General features: G+C 39.4%; 1 protein-coding gene across 5 annotated transcripts in view; it reads left to right on the forward strand.

Moving 5' to 3' along the window:
- STXBP4 (syntaxin binding protein 4) overlaps positions 1 to 14,959 on the forward strand; it is a 228,147-nt gene that overhangs the window by 35,330 nt on the left and 177,858 nt on the right. For all 5 annotated transcript variants that reach the window (XM_069602516.1, XM_069602518.1, XM_069602520.1 and 2 more), the window contains exons 6-7: positions 14,261 to 14,367; positions 14,545 to 14,761. In XM_069602516.1, coding sequence (XP_069458617.1) covers positions 14,261 to 14,367; positions 14,545 to 14,761 — 324 coding nt within the window. The remainder of the gene's footprint in view (positions 1 to 14,260; positions 14,368 to 14,544; positions 14,762 to 14,959) is intronic.

A 14,959-nucleotide genomic window follows, 5' to 3' on the forward strand; every position in this document is an offset into this window, starting at 1 on the left:
TGACCCCAATCCCTCCCAGCATCAGACTCTTCTCCAATGAGTCAACTCTTTGCGTGAGGTGGCCAAAGGATTGGAGTTTCAGCTTTAGCATCAGTCCTTCCAAAGAACACCAGGACTGATCTCCTTTGGAATGGACTAGTTGGATCTCCTTGCAGTCCAAGGGACTCTCAAGAGTCTTCTCCAACACCACAGTTCAAAAGCATGGTACCTGACACATATTAATTACTAAATTAATAACTAACGAATGAGTAATTCTTTAGTCATGTTGCTGAGAATTACTGTTTACCATTTGACTGCCACCATCTGGGGTCCACACCAAAGTGCCTTTTCTTCCTAGCTCTTTGTGTCTAATTCTGAACAATACTTTTTTTTCTTCTTTCTCTGCTAATACCGTAAGGAGAACAGGCAGGAATCAGACATTTTTCTTCAAACCAGGTTTATTTTATTTACCTGATTCTAGGGTACACACAGACATGTACAGTCAGCCCTCCATATCCTTAGGTTCCAAAACTATAGGCTCAACCAACCACAAATTGAAAACATTCGAAAAAACAAATTCCAGAAAATTCCAAAAACTAAACGTGAATTTGCCATAAAGCAATTATTTACATAGCATTTGCATTGTATTAGGTATGGTAAGTAATCTAGAGATGGTTTAAAGTATACAGGGAGGGTGTGCATAGATTTCATGCAACTGTAATAGCATTTCATGTAAGGGACTTGAGCATCCATGGATTTTGGTATCCAACACTGAGAAATGACTGTATGCATATGGATACACACCAATATTTATAAAACAAATATATAGATAAGTAATTACGTGTGTATGTACATGCTCATGTGTGCTTGCTGAGTTGCTTCAGTCATGTCTGACTCTTTGTGACCACATGGACTGCAGCCTGCCACGCTCTTCTGACCAGGAAGACACAGGCACGAATACTAGAATGGGTTGCCATGCCCCGCTCCAGGGGATCTTCCCAATCCAGGAATCAACCTCGTATCTTTTATGTCTCCTGTATTGGCAGGCGCATTCTTTACCACTAGTACCACCTGGGAAGTTCTGTACACACACATAGGGGTTTGTGTGTGTACATATGTCTGTATGTATCTATTTTCTCTCTAGCATCTCTGAAATTGAAATGCCTCTTACAGTAAATGTCATGGTGTAACTGGCAGCATATTATTCAGCACTACATAAAATAATGGTATATTTCATAATCAGTATTACGGATCTTAGATATGATAAATGATAGGATACTGAAACAGGAACTCCCCAGGTCAGTAGGTGCCCAAAGTGCTACTGGAGATCAGTGGAGAAATAACTCCAGAAAGAATGAACGGATGGAGCCAAGGCAAAAAAAAATAGCCAGTTGTGAATGTGACTGGTGATAGAAGCAAGATCCGATGCTGTAAAGAGCAGTATTGCATAGGAACCTGGAATGTCAGGTCCATGAATCAAGGCAAATTGGAAGTGGTCAAACAGGAGATGGCAAGAGTGTACATCAACATTCTAGGAATCAGCGAACTAAAATGGACTGGAATGGGTGAATTTAACTCAGATGACCATTATACCTACTACTGCAGGCAGGAATCCCTCAGAAGAAATGGAGTAGCCATCATGGTCAACAAAAGAGTCCGAAATGCAGTACTTGGATGCAATCTCAAAAATGACAGAATGATCTCTGTTCATTTCCAAGGCAAACCATTCAGTATCACAGTAATCCAAGTCTATGCCCCAACCAGTAATGCTGAAGAAGCTGAAGTTGAACGGTTCTATGAAGACCTATAAGACCTTTTAGAACTAACACCCAAAAAAGATGTTCTTTTCATTATAGGGGACTCGAATGCAAAAGTAGGAAGTCAAGAAACACCTGGAATAACAGGCAAATTTGGCCTTGGAATGCAGAATGAAGCAGGGCAAAGACTAATAGAGTTTTGCCAACAGAATGCACTGGTCATAGCAAACACCCTCTTCCAACAACACAAGAGAAGACTCTACACATGGACATCACCAGATGGTCAACACTGAAATCAGATTGATTATATTCTTTGCAGCCAAAGATGGAGAAGCTCTATACAGTCAACAAAAACAAGACCAGGAGCTGACTGTGGCTCAGATTGTGAACTCCTTATTGCCAAATTCAGACTTAAACTGAAGAAAGTAGGGAAAATCACTAGACCATTCAGGTATGACCTGAATCAAATCCCTTGTCATTATACAGTGGAAGTGAGAAATAGATTTAAGGGCCTAGATCTGGTAGATAGAGTGCCTGATGAACTATGGATGGAGGTTCATGACATTGTACAGGAGACAGGGATCAAGATCATCCCCATGGAAAAAAAATTGCAAAAAAGCAAAATGGCTGTCTGGGGAGGTCTTACAAATAGCTGTGAAAAGAAGAGAAGCAAAAAGCAAAGGAGAAAAGGAAAGATATAAGCATCTGAATGCAGAGTTCCAAAGAATAGCAAGGAGAGATAAGAAAGCCTTCCTCAGCGATCAATGCAAAGAAATAGAGGAAAAGAACAGAATGGGAAAGACTAGAGATCTCTTCAAGAAAATTAGAGATACCAAGGGAACATTTCATGCAAAGATGGGCTTGATAACGGACAGAAATGGTATGGACCTAACAGAAGCAGAAGATATTAAGAAGAGGTGGCAAGAATACACAGAAGAACTATACAGAAAAGATCTTCACAAACAATAATCACGATGGTGTGATCACTCACCTAGAGCCAGACATCCTGGAATGTGAAGTCAAGTGGGACTTAGAAAGCATCCCTCAAAAAAAGCTAGTGGAGGTGATGGAATTCCAGTTGAGGTCTGTCAAATCCTGAAAGATGATGCTGTGAAAGTGCTGCACTCAATATGCCAGCAAATTTGGAAATCTCAGCAGTGGCCACAGGACTGGAAAAGGTCAGTTTTCATTCCAGTCCCAAAGAAAGGCAATGCCAAAGAATGCTCAAACTACCACACAATTGCACTCATCTCACACACTAGTAAAGTAATGCTCAAAATTCTCCAAGCAAGGCTTCAGCAATACGTGAACCGTGAACTTCCAGATGTTCAAGCTGGTTTTAGAAAAGACAGAGGAACCAGAGATCAAATTGCCAACATCTGCTGTATCATGGAAAAAGCAAGAGAGTTCCAGAAAAACATCTATTTCTGCCTTATTGACTATGCCAAAGCCTTTGACTGTGTGGATCACAATAAACTGTGGAAAATTCTGAAAGAGATGGGAACACCAGACCACCTGACCTGCCTCTTGAGAAATGTGTATGCAGGTCAGGAAGCAACAGTTAGAACTGGACATGGAACAACAGACTGGTTCCAAATAGGAAAAGGAGTATGTCAAGGCTGTATATTATCACCCTGCTTATTTAACTTACATGCAGAGTACATCATGAGAAATGCTGGACTGGAAGAAGCACAAGCTGGAATCAAGATTGCCAGGAGAAATCTCAATCACCTCAGATATGCAGATGACACCTCCCTTATGGCAGAAAGTGCAGAACTAAAAAGCCTCTTGAAAGTGAAAGTGGAGAGTGAAAAAGTTGGCTTAAAGCTCAACATTCAGAAAACAAAGATCATGGCATCTGGTCCCATCATTTCATGGCAAATAGTTGGGGAAACAGTGGAAACAGTGTCAGACTTTATTTTTGAGGGGCTCCAAAATTACTGCAGATGGTGACTGCAGCCATGAAATTAAAAGACGCTTACTCCTTGGAAGAGAAGTTATGACCAACCTAGACAGCATACTGAAAAGCAGAGACATTACTTTGCCAACAAAGGTCCGTCTAGTCAGGGCTATTGTTTTTCCGGTGGTCATGTATGGATGTGAGAGTTGTACTGCAAAGAAAGCTGAGCACCGAAGAATTGATGCTTTTGAACTGTCGTGTTGGAGAATACTCTTGAGAGTTCCTTGGACTGCAAGGAGATCCAACCAGTCCATTCTGAAGGAGATAAGCCCTGGGATTTCTTTGGATGGAATAATGCTGAAGCTGAAACTCCGGTACTTTGGCCACCTCATGTGAAGGGTTGACTCATTGGAAAAGACTCTGACGCTGGGAGGGATTGGGGGCAGGAGTAGAAGGGGATGACAGAGGATGAGATGGCTGGATGGCATCACTGACTCTCGATGGACGTGAGTCTGAGTGAACCCTGGGAGTTGGTAATGGATAAGGAAGCCTGGTGTGCTGCGATTCATGGGGTCACAAAGAGTCGGACATGACTGAGCGACTGAACTGAACTGAACTGAGATGTGATATATTCAGGAATTTTTTTTTGGTCCAATCTTACAGATTAAGATGAAGATCATATTAATGAATGCTAGTAGTCATTGCTCACAAAGGACTATAGCTGGACATATCTAACTTTGAAAAGAAATCTATTTTCAGGATTTGCTGAGTGTGTCTCTGGAGCTGGGATGAAGGCTTTTTGGATAGGTAGGACAAAGGTCTCTAGATGACAAGGGACAAAGAAACCAGTCCTTTGGTGAGAGCTAAAGCAGTAGCAGCCAAGAAGATTCACATTACAGCGTCACACACTTTTCTCCTTTGCCGCTGTTATTTGTGTTAGGGCCACCTTAATTTCTTCAGTGTTTCCTGGGCCTTTCTCATTTATTGTGGACCTGTTGTATACTTGGCACCATGCTCAGGGAAATAACCATGAAAAGGCCATAGTTCTGGTCAGTTGAAAGAATGTGTGCTGCTAATTTTGGAGTTGCTGAAGTAATATAGTCTAATGGGGAAGAAAAAGATATGCAAACAAATAAGGACAATATGGAGTAAGTACAGTAATATAGATAAGTGAAAGTGCTTTTGGAGCAAAGAGAAGGGGACAGTAAAGTAAATCTTGGGAGCTGGAGAAAACCTACAGCAGAGATAATGTTTGAATTTGGCAGTGAAGTTTAAATGAGAGTTCATCAGACAGAAGTGTCAAGGTGAGTGGTGGCATTCTAGACAAGAATTAATATGTATAAGCACGTTAACGTTTGAAAGACGGTGGCAGGTTCGAAGAACATTTTCTCAGAATAGGATGAAGAATTTATATGCTGAGAAGGGAAAGTGAATATGAGACTAGAAAAAGTAGGTTGCATCTAGTTTGTTGTTCTAGGTTTGGGAAATTCACGAGTTTCAACTTTTCCCGTCAGTGGGCAATTATCAGGGGTTCTTAATTTGAGGACTGGGAGGATTAAATTTGCTATCACTGTGAAAATTGCCTTCAACAGATATGGGATTCTGATTCACCTCTCCGTAACACCTACAATGTGTTAGGATTTTATATACGTTATTTAATGATCACAGCAACCTTGTGCAATAGGTATTTATTCCCCACATCGCAGCTAAGAAAATGAGTCTCATGGAGATTAAATAAATTGCCTGCATTCACGTTAATAACTAGTATTGTGAGAGGACACCTCCATTGACACTTACTGAAATTATGGGAAAAGAATCTAAAAGCCCTCAGGAGCAATCTTTGTAGTGAGGAATACTGAGTTAGAGCCAGGCTGTGTGGATAGTTTCTGATGCTCTGGTAATAGACATTGTTTGGAAAACTGTGTAGTGGTCGTTATAATATGAAATGGACAATGTTGACAGTTTTTAACAGAAGTATTCAAGAATACATTATTATTTCAACATCTTTATAAATGTCAATGTGAAAGAATTCAGACTGAAGCTGGGTGTGTGAAAGTGCTTGGCACCTTGCCTGTCATGTTGTGTAGTTGCTCAGTAAGTGCTGAATCAGAATCTAGACAGTGTGGAAGAGCCCTTGGCAAATCCCTGAAGTCACTATCTTCTCAGACACATTAATCAAGCTGGGGCAGAATTCATGGGCTTTGAATGCCAGGCTTTTACAGAAATAGCTTTGTTTTAGTTTGCAGGTTCTGACTTTTAAACCGGTTCAGAAATTCACATGATCAGCTAAGATCTTATTCTTGGAAGCAAAAGGGGAAAAAAAAAAAAAAACTGCTGCAAGTACTTTTTAGAAAGAAAAATATATATAAACACCAGAAGCCACAGTCAGAGACTTTCTTCCTCTCTTCTCTGACTCTTGTCTCCCTGGAAAATACTACTTCAGTACATTGGTGTACCTTAATATTAATATAAGATGTGTTAAATTGCCTTTCTGAGAGCTTTTTTCTCTTTATGGCCAGTACCGTGTGGCCAGAGAAGAGATTGTGGGAGAAGGTAGGTCACCTCAACCCTCTTGCCGACTTCTGTCTTCCGAAGGCCTTTTCTCCATAATGCTGACAACCAGCTGTGGCTTCTATAACGTACCCAGAGAAAGGAGCTGTCTCTGGCGGTTTAGAATTTAGTTCTTTGTTGCTTGTGGATGAGATTGTGCACCCCTGCATCCCCTTCCTTCACCTTCTCTCATTGTTTATGAACGTCTTAGCCACCAATCTGTGGAGCTCACATTCGAATTCAGATATATCTGGTTTCCATGCCTCGTTCTCTTTTCTCCTCACCAGTCCACTGCCTCTGAAGGCTCCTGCCCAAATAACAGACAGTGGAGTTGCCATCTGGTTTATAGACATCATCATGGAATTTTCCCTTTTCAAGGAAGTTTAATAAAAGCCAGGAACTGTTAATACTAAGAGTATAGACTAAAACAAAAATAACCAAATATTTACTGTCCACCACCCCAATTCTAAAAGAACTCTTTTCCCCTTGTCAGAGTCCTTTAAATGCTTTGCTTCAGTGGAGCAGAGCTTCCTTCACTGTTCCCTTTCTTTCCCTAAGTTATTGCCAGGCTTTGGGATATAAGTTAATAGTAGTGTAGTCATTAAATTTCAGTTATAATCTACCTTTTTAAGCTGATTCTAAGCCAGAATATTTTGCAGATTCCAAATGGGATAGAGTTGGACTTAGCAGACATTTATTTATTTTTAAGCTAGATTTTTAAAAAATCACTATTTTACCCTACTTCCAATGCAAATTTTGGAATATAGAACCAAAATAAAATTCATCTGGTTAGAAACATTGTTGAGCTTAAATGTCATGAAGTGAAAGTTACTCAGTCGTGTCCAACTCTTTGCAATCCCAAGGACTATGCAGTCCTTGGAATTCTCCAGGCCAGAATACTGGAGTGGGTAGCTGTTCCCTTCTCCAGGGGATCTTCCCAACCAGAATTGAACTGGGGTCTCCCTTATTGCAGGCGGATTCTTTACCAGCTGAGCCACCAGGGAAGCCCTAAATGTGCATTAGTCTAGTTATTTTAATGGGATGGAAATTTTCTCTTCTTTTTAATAATGTAATATTTTACACATACAAAAAGATATTGGAGCAGATATCTAACTTATAAAGCATAATAGTGAAATGAACCTATGAATCCACTTAGACTTCACTGTTTGGCTTAAGTAGAAAATATTACTATTAAGTCTTCCTGTGTGTTTTCTTCCCACTACATTACATTTTCTACGCTCCTTTTCAGAATTAAGTGCTCTCCAGAATTTTGTTTATTCTTTGGTAACTTTTACTAGCCTTATCTTTTTGCCTGTGGCAAAAAGGTTGTTTTGTTTCTTTGTTTGTTACCATTTCACTTTAACCTCAAGGAAATGATATCCTTGAGGACTAATATTTAGCATATTAAATCGCAAGTTCTTGTATGTAAGTTTCTAAGTATAGTCTGAATATAGTTGACTTAAATGCATATGCTACCAAAGTCTGTCATCAGACTTGGTTTTATAAAATATTACAAAATCAGCTCCTTCATTTTACTGAACATGTAAGATCCATATGGTAGATACTTTCTCCCCGCTGCTTAGCCTTTTCCAGCTTTACTATTGTGTTTTAGTTCCCATACATTGGTCAAATGGAAGGAGGGGGAAGAAAATCTCTTGTGAATATAGCAATTGTGTGGTCTCAAACTTTACTAGTTATATTTAATCACATGCTTATAAAATCCAAATTAGTTTTCAAATACTATATATTTTAAATCAAATTGACTTTGTGGTTTTATATTTATATTTCAGAATGGTCATAGGGTCGTTATTCATTTAGATTATCATATATTTTATTACACAGTATTAGAAAGAACATGTTTATATTTATTTGCCTTCCTGTATACTCAGTGTTCAGTGTAAGAGATAATAATAAATACGTTAAAAAAAAATATCATTACTCAACAGTAGTGAAGTGAAGTCGCTCAGTCGTGTCCGACTCTTTGCAACCCCATGGACCGTAGCCTACAACGCTCCTCTATCCATGGGATTTTCCAGGCAAGAGTACTGGAGTGGGTTGCCGTTTCCTTCTCCAACTCAACAGTAAAGTAACCATAAATCACCATTGTTATATATAAGGCAGTTCAAATCAAAGGTTAGTTATCCAAGGATATAGCTTAGATGATAAGACTTTTAAAAAACTGTTTCCTTGAATTTGTGGAATTTACTTAAATACCCTCAAGGGTAAAAATGCTTTTTAACTTTAAAAACTTTTCCCTAGTTGTAGAAATAATGGTTTCTGTATTTGTACTAATGACTGAGAAGCATCTTACGAAATGAAAATGAAAAGAGTTCATTTTTCATTTTCCGGTTTGAATTAAAAGACAAATGAAAATGAAGGAAACTCACCTAATATATACAGTAAATCTTGTAACATTTATGCTAGTTTTAGGCAGGGGGACTTTCCAGGTTGCTTATTGGTAAAGAAACTACCTGTCAAAGCAGGAGATGCAGGAGATGCAGGTTCAGTCCCTGGGTCAGGAAGATCCCCTGGAGGAGGAAGTGGCAACCCACTCCAGTATTCTTGAACAGAGGAGCCTGGTGGGCTACAGTCCATGGGGTTTCAAGAGTCAGATATGACTGAGCACACACGTGTATAGTTGTTGGCAGAGATAGGCCCTGGAAAAGACAATGCCAGGCAGCCAGTTAAGATTGGTTGTTATTACTAGGATGTCAGTAGAACTCCTTGTATAACCAACTGGTCCTATGTCAGTCACAGGAGGGACAGCAGATCCAAAAAAGATGATGTTTGACCATGAACATAAATGTGGGTAGAATCAATATAGTTAAGATCATTGGCTGAATTTTTAAAAATTCTAACTGTGAAGTAACTCTTAATGTTTGATGGGTTGAAAGATACAGGAATGCTCAGAAAATAAACTGACTGAGTCTTATATTCTGAAATATCCTAGAATTATTTAGCCTAGTTTATCACAGACAGACCTGTGTTTGTCTCATACAACTGACCTTTTAAAACAGGTTTCTTTTCCTAGTATACCAGGCTGTGTCTTCATATCTTCAGGATACCTTAACATGAAAGTTTATTCTAGGAATACATGAACATTTCCATTTCATTCATGTATATTAGAAAAGTGGAAGTCACTTAGCTGTGTCTGACTCTTTGTGACCCCGTGGATTTTACAGTCCATGGAATTCTCCAGGCCAGACTACTGGAGTGGGTAGAATTTCCCTTCTCCAGAGAATCTTCCCAACCCAGGAACTGAACCCAGCTCTCCTGCATTGCATGGTGATTCTTTACCAGCTGAGCCACACGGGAAGCCCAAGATTACTGGAATGGGTAGCCTTTCCCTTCTCCAGGGGATCTTCCTGACCCAGAAATTGTAGCGGGGTCTCCCGCATTACAGGTGGATTCTTTACAAACTGAGCTAACAGGAAAATATGTGTATTACCAAACCAGACTTTAATGAAAACTTTTTACTATTGGGACTCTTTTTTTTCTTTTTACTCTTTTCTTTAAGTCATTCTTTACTAATACTGTGCTTTGCTTTAATTGTATCAAATTAATACACAGATCCCTTGCATTCCTAAACACTAACAATGAAAAAAAAGAGAAATTAAGGAAACAATCCCATTCACCATTAAGAAGAAAAGAATAAAATACTTAGGAATAAATTTACCTAAAGAAACAAAAGACCTATGTATAGAAAACTATAAAACACTGATGAAAGAAGTCAAAGATGACACAAATAGATGGAGAAATATACCATGTTCATGGATTGGAAGAATCAATATAGTGAAAATAAGTATACTTCCTAAAGCAATCTACAGATTCAATGCAATCCCCATCAAGCTACCAATGGTATATTTCACGGAACTAGAACAAATAATTTCACAATTTGTATGGAAACACATAAAACCTTGAATAGCCAAAGCAGTCTTGAGAAAGAAAAATGAACTTGAAGGAATCAACCTGCTTGACTTCAGACTATACTACAAAGCTACAGTCATCAAGACAGTATGGTACTGGCACTAAGACAGAAATACAGATCAATGGAACAAAATAGAAAGCCCAGAGATAAATCCATGCCGCTATGGACAGCTTATCTTCGACAAAGGAAGCAAAAATATACAATGGAGAAAAGACAATCTCTTTAACAAGTGGTGCTGGGAAAACTGGTCAGTTCAGTTCAGTCACTCAGTCCTGTTCAACTCTTTGCGACCCCATGAACTGAAGCACACCAGGCCTCCCTGTCCATCACCAACTCCCAGAGTTCACTCAAACTCACGTCCATTGAGTCAGTGATGCCATCTCATCCTCTGTTGTCCCCTTCTCCTCCTGCCCCCAATCCCTCCTAGCGTAAGAGTTTTCCAATGAGTCAACTCTTCAAATGAGGTGGCCAAAGTATTGGAGTTTCAGCTTTAGAATCATTCCTTCCAAAGAACACCCAGGACTGATCTCCTTTAGAATGGACCCGTTGGATCTCCTTGCAGTCCAAGACTCTCAAGAGTCTTCTGCAACACCACAGTTCAAAAGCATCAATTCTTCAGCACCCAGCTTTCTTAACAGTCCAACTCTCACATCCATACATGACTACTGGAAAAACCATGGCCTTGACTAGATGGACCTTTGTTGGCAAAGTAATGTTTCTGCTTTTTAATATGCTATCTAGGGAAAACTGGTCATCCACCTGTAAAAGAATGAAACTAGAACACTTTCTAACACCATACACAAAAATAAACTCAAAATGGATTAAAGATCTAAATGTAACATAAGAAACTATAAAACTCCTAGAAGAAAACATAGGCAGAGCACTCTCTGACATAAATCACAGCAAGATCCTCTATGACCCACCTCCCAGAGTAGTGAAAATAAAAGCAAAAATAAACTAATGGGACCTCAATTCAGTTCAGTCTCTCAGTTGTGTCCTACTCTTTGCGACCCCATGAATTGCAGCACGCCAGGCCTCCCTGTCCATCACAAACTCCCGGAGTTCACACAAACTCATGTCTGAGTCAGTGATCCCATCCAGCCATCTCATCCTTTGTTGTCCCGTTCTCCTTCTGCCCCCAATCCCTCCCAGCATCAGAGTCTTTTCCAATGAGTCAACTCTTCGCATGGGGTGGCCAAAGTATTGGAGTTTCAGCTTTAGCATCAATCCTTCTGAAGAACACCCACAACTAATCTCCTTCAGAATGGACTGGTTGGATCTCCTTGCAGTCCAAGGGACTCTCAAGAGTCTTCTCCAACACCACAGTTCAAAAGCATCAATTCTTTGGCACTCAGCTTTCTTCACAGTACAACTCTCACATCCATACATGACTACTGGAAAAATCATAGCCTTGACTAGATGGAACTTTGTTGGCAAAGTAATTCTCTGCTTTTGAATTTGCTGTCTAGGTTGGTCATAACTTTCCTTCTAAGGACTAAGCATCTTTTAATTTCATGGCTGCAGTCACCATCTGCAGTGATTTTGGAGCCCCAAAAAATAAAGTCTGACACTGTTGCCACTGTTTCCCCATTATTTGCCATGAAGTGATGGGACCAGATGCCATGATCTTCGTTTTCTGAATGTTGAGCTTTAAGCCAACTTTTTCACTCTCCTCTTTCACTTTCATCAAGAGGCTTTTTAGTTCCTCTTCACTTTCTGCCATAAGGGTGGTGTCATCTGCATATCTGAGGTTATTGATATTTCTCCTGGCAATCTGGATTCCAGCTTATGCTTCTTCCAGCCCAGTGTTTCTCATGATGTACTCTGCATAGAAGTTAAATAAGCAGGGTGACAATATACAGCCTTGACATACTCCTTTTCCTATTTGGAACCAGTCTGTTGTTCCATGTCCAGTTCTAACTGTTGCTTCCTGACCTGCATATAGGTTTCTCAAGAGGCATGTCAGGTGGTCTCGTGTTTCCATCTCTCTCAGAATTTTCCACAGTTTATTGTGATTCACACAGTCAAAGGCTTTGGCTTAGTCAATAAAGCAGAAATAGATGTTTTTCTGGAACTCTCTTGCTTTGTCCATGATTCAGTGGATGTTAGCAATTTGATCTCTGGTTCCTCTTCCTTTTCTAAAACCAGCTTGAACATCTGGAAGTTCACGTTCACGTATTGCTGAAGCCTGGCTTGGAGAATTTTAAGCATGTGAGATGAGTACAATTATGCGGTAGTTTGAGCATTCTTTGGCATTGCCTTTCTTTGGATTGGAATGAAAACTGACCTTTTCCAGTCCCGTGGCCACTGCTGAGATTTCCAAATTTGCTGGCATATTGAGTGCCGCACTTTCACAGCATCATCTTTCAGGATTTGAAAGAGCTCAACTGGAATTCCATCACCTCCACTAGCTTTGTTTGAGGGATGCTTTCTAAGGCCCACTTGGCTTCACATTCCAGGATGTCTGGCTCTAGATGAGTGATCACACCATCGTGATTATCTTGGTCGTTAAGATCTTTTCTGTATAGTTCTTCTGTGTATTTTTGCCATCTCTTCTTAATATCTTCTGCTTCTGTTAGGTCCATACCATTTTTGTCCTTTATCGAGCCCATCTTTGCATGAAGTGTTCCCTTGGGATCTCTGATGTTCTTGAAGTGATCTCTAGTCTTTTCCGTTCTGTTGTTTTCCTCTATTTCTTTGCATTGATCACTGAGGAAAGCTTTCTTATCTCTCCTTGCTATTCTTCGGAACTCTGCATTCAGATGCTCGTATCTTTCCTTTTCTCCTTTGCTTTTTGCTTCTCTTCTTTTCACAGCTATTTGTAAGGCCTCCCCAGACAGCCGTTTTGCTTTTTTGCATTTCTTTTCCATGGCCATGGTCTTGATCCCTGTCTCCTGTACAATGTCATGAACCTCCGTCCATAGTTCATCAGACATTCTATCTATCAGATCTAATTAAACTTAAAAGCTTTGCACAATGACGGAAACTATAAGCAAGGTGAAAAGACAGCCTTCGGAATGGGAGAAAATAATAGCAAATGAAGCAGTGGACAGTTAGTTAATCTCAAAAACATACATGCAGCTCAATACCAGAAAAATAAGTGACCCAATCAGAAAATGGGCCAAAAAACTAAACAGACATTTTCCAAAGAAGACATACAGATGGCTAAGAAACACATGATAAGGTGCTCAATATCACTCATTATCAGAGAAATGTAAATCACAATGAGGTACCATTTCATGCTGGTCAGAATGGCTGCCATCAAAAAGTCTACAAACAATAAATGCTGGAGAGGGTATGGAGAAAAGGGACCCTCTTACTTACACTGTTGGTGGGAATGCAAACTAGTACAGCCACTATGGAGAACAGTGTGGAGATTCCTTAAAAAGCTTAAAATAGAACTGCCAATCAACCCAGCAATCCCAATGCTGGGCATATACACCGAGGAAACCAGAATTGAAAGAGACACGTGTACCCCAGTTTTCATCGCAGCACTGTTTACGATAGCTAGGACATGGAAGCAGCCTAGATGTCCATCGGTAGACAAATGGATAAGAAAGCTGTGGTACATATACACAATGCAATATTACTCATCTTTTAAAAAGTACACATTTGACTCAGGTCTAATGAAGTGGATGAAACTGGAGTCTATTATACAGAGTGATGTAAGTCAGAAAGAAAAACACCAATACAATATATTAATGCATATATATGGAATTTAGAAAGATGGTAACAACAACCCCATATGCAAGACAGCAAAAGACCACAGGTATAGAGAACAGACTTTTGTACTCTGTGGGAGAAGGCAAGGGTGGGATAATTTGAGAGAATAGCATTGAAACATGTGTATTACTGTATGTGAAATAGATGACCAGTGCAAGCTTGATGCATGAAGCAGGGCACTCAAAGCTGCTGCACTGGGACAACCCAGAGGGATCGGATGGGGAGGGAGGTGAGGGTTCAGGACCTGGAGACACACGTACACCTGGCTGATTCATGTCATTGTATGGCAAAAAAACACCACAATATCGTAAAGTAATTAGCCTCCAATTAAAGTAAATTAATTTAAATTTTTAAAATTGGGTCAGTAATGTTTTTAAGAAATACCTTAATCAGTTTCTTTACAAATATTACTATTTTTATTAGGATGGACGTTTGAAACCAGGAGATCAACTTGTCTCAGTAAACAGGGAGTCCATGATTGGTGTATCATTTGAAGAAGCAAAAAGCGTAATTACCAGAGCCAAGCTGAGGTAACTATTCTAGCCATAAGATAGAGTGAATCATGTAGCATGTCTCCCTAAAAATAGAAATTTAAGTTGTCTTAGTACTTACTTTAGACCCAAAACAAGTCTTTTTTGCTAATATTTGAAATGTCATCTTAGAATTCAATTGTACTGTATCCATAAAGTGATTTCTTTTAATGCTAGGTCAGAATCTGCTTGGGAGATAGCATTCATAAGACAGAAATCTGACAGCAGCCATTTAGAAAATCCATCTTGTTCATCCCTTTTACAAGCTACAGGAGAATATGGACCTCAAGCCTCAAAATTTAGCCTTATTTCTTCTCCTGAAATACTAATTCCAAAGACCTCATCCACTCCCAGATCTACAGATGCCATTTTACCTTCTTTTAGGAGGAATCAGGTAATCTTGTATTTCTCTGTTTGTTTACATTGTCCATAAACTCCTGTGTATCTTTATGTTTGATGTATACATAATAGAACTATAATTCTGATAATATAGTTTTTTTAACCAATTGGTGTGTCCTTGAAAGATCTTTTTTGTTTAAGATTTTTATGCTGTGCTATTAATAATTTTTCAGGTGAATGTATCCTATGTCAA

Source organism: Ovis canadensis, chromosome 11 (assembly GCF_042477335.2).
Source record: "Ovis canadensis isolate MfBH-ARS-UI-01 breed Bighorn chromosome 11, ARS-UI_OviCan_v2, whole genome shotgun sequence".
Classification (NCBI taxonomy): Eukaryota; Metazoa; Chordata; class Mammalia; order Artiodactyla; family Bovidae; genus Ovis; species Ovis canadensis.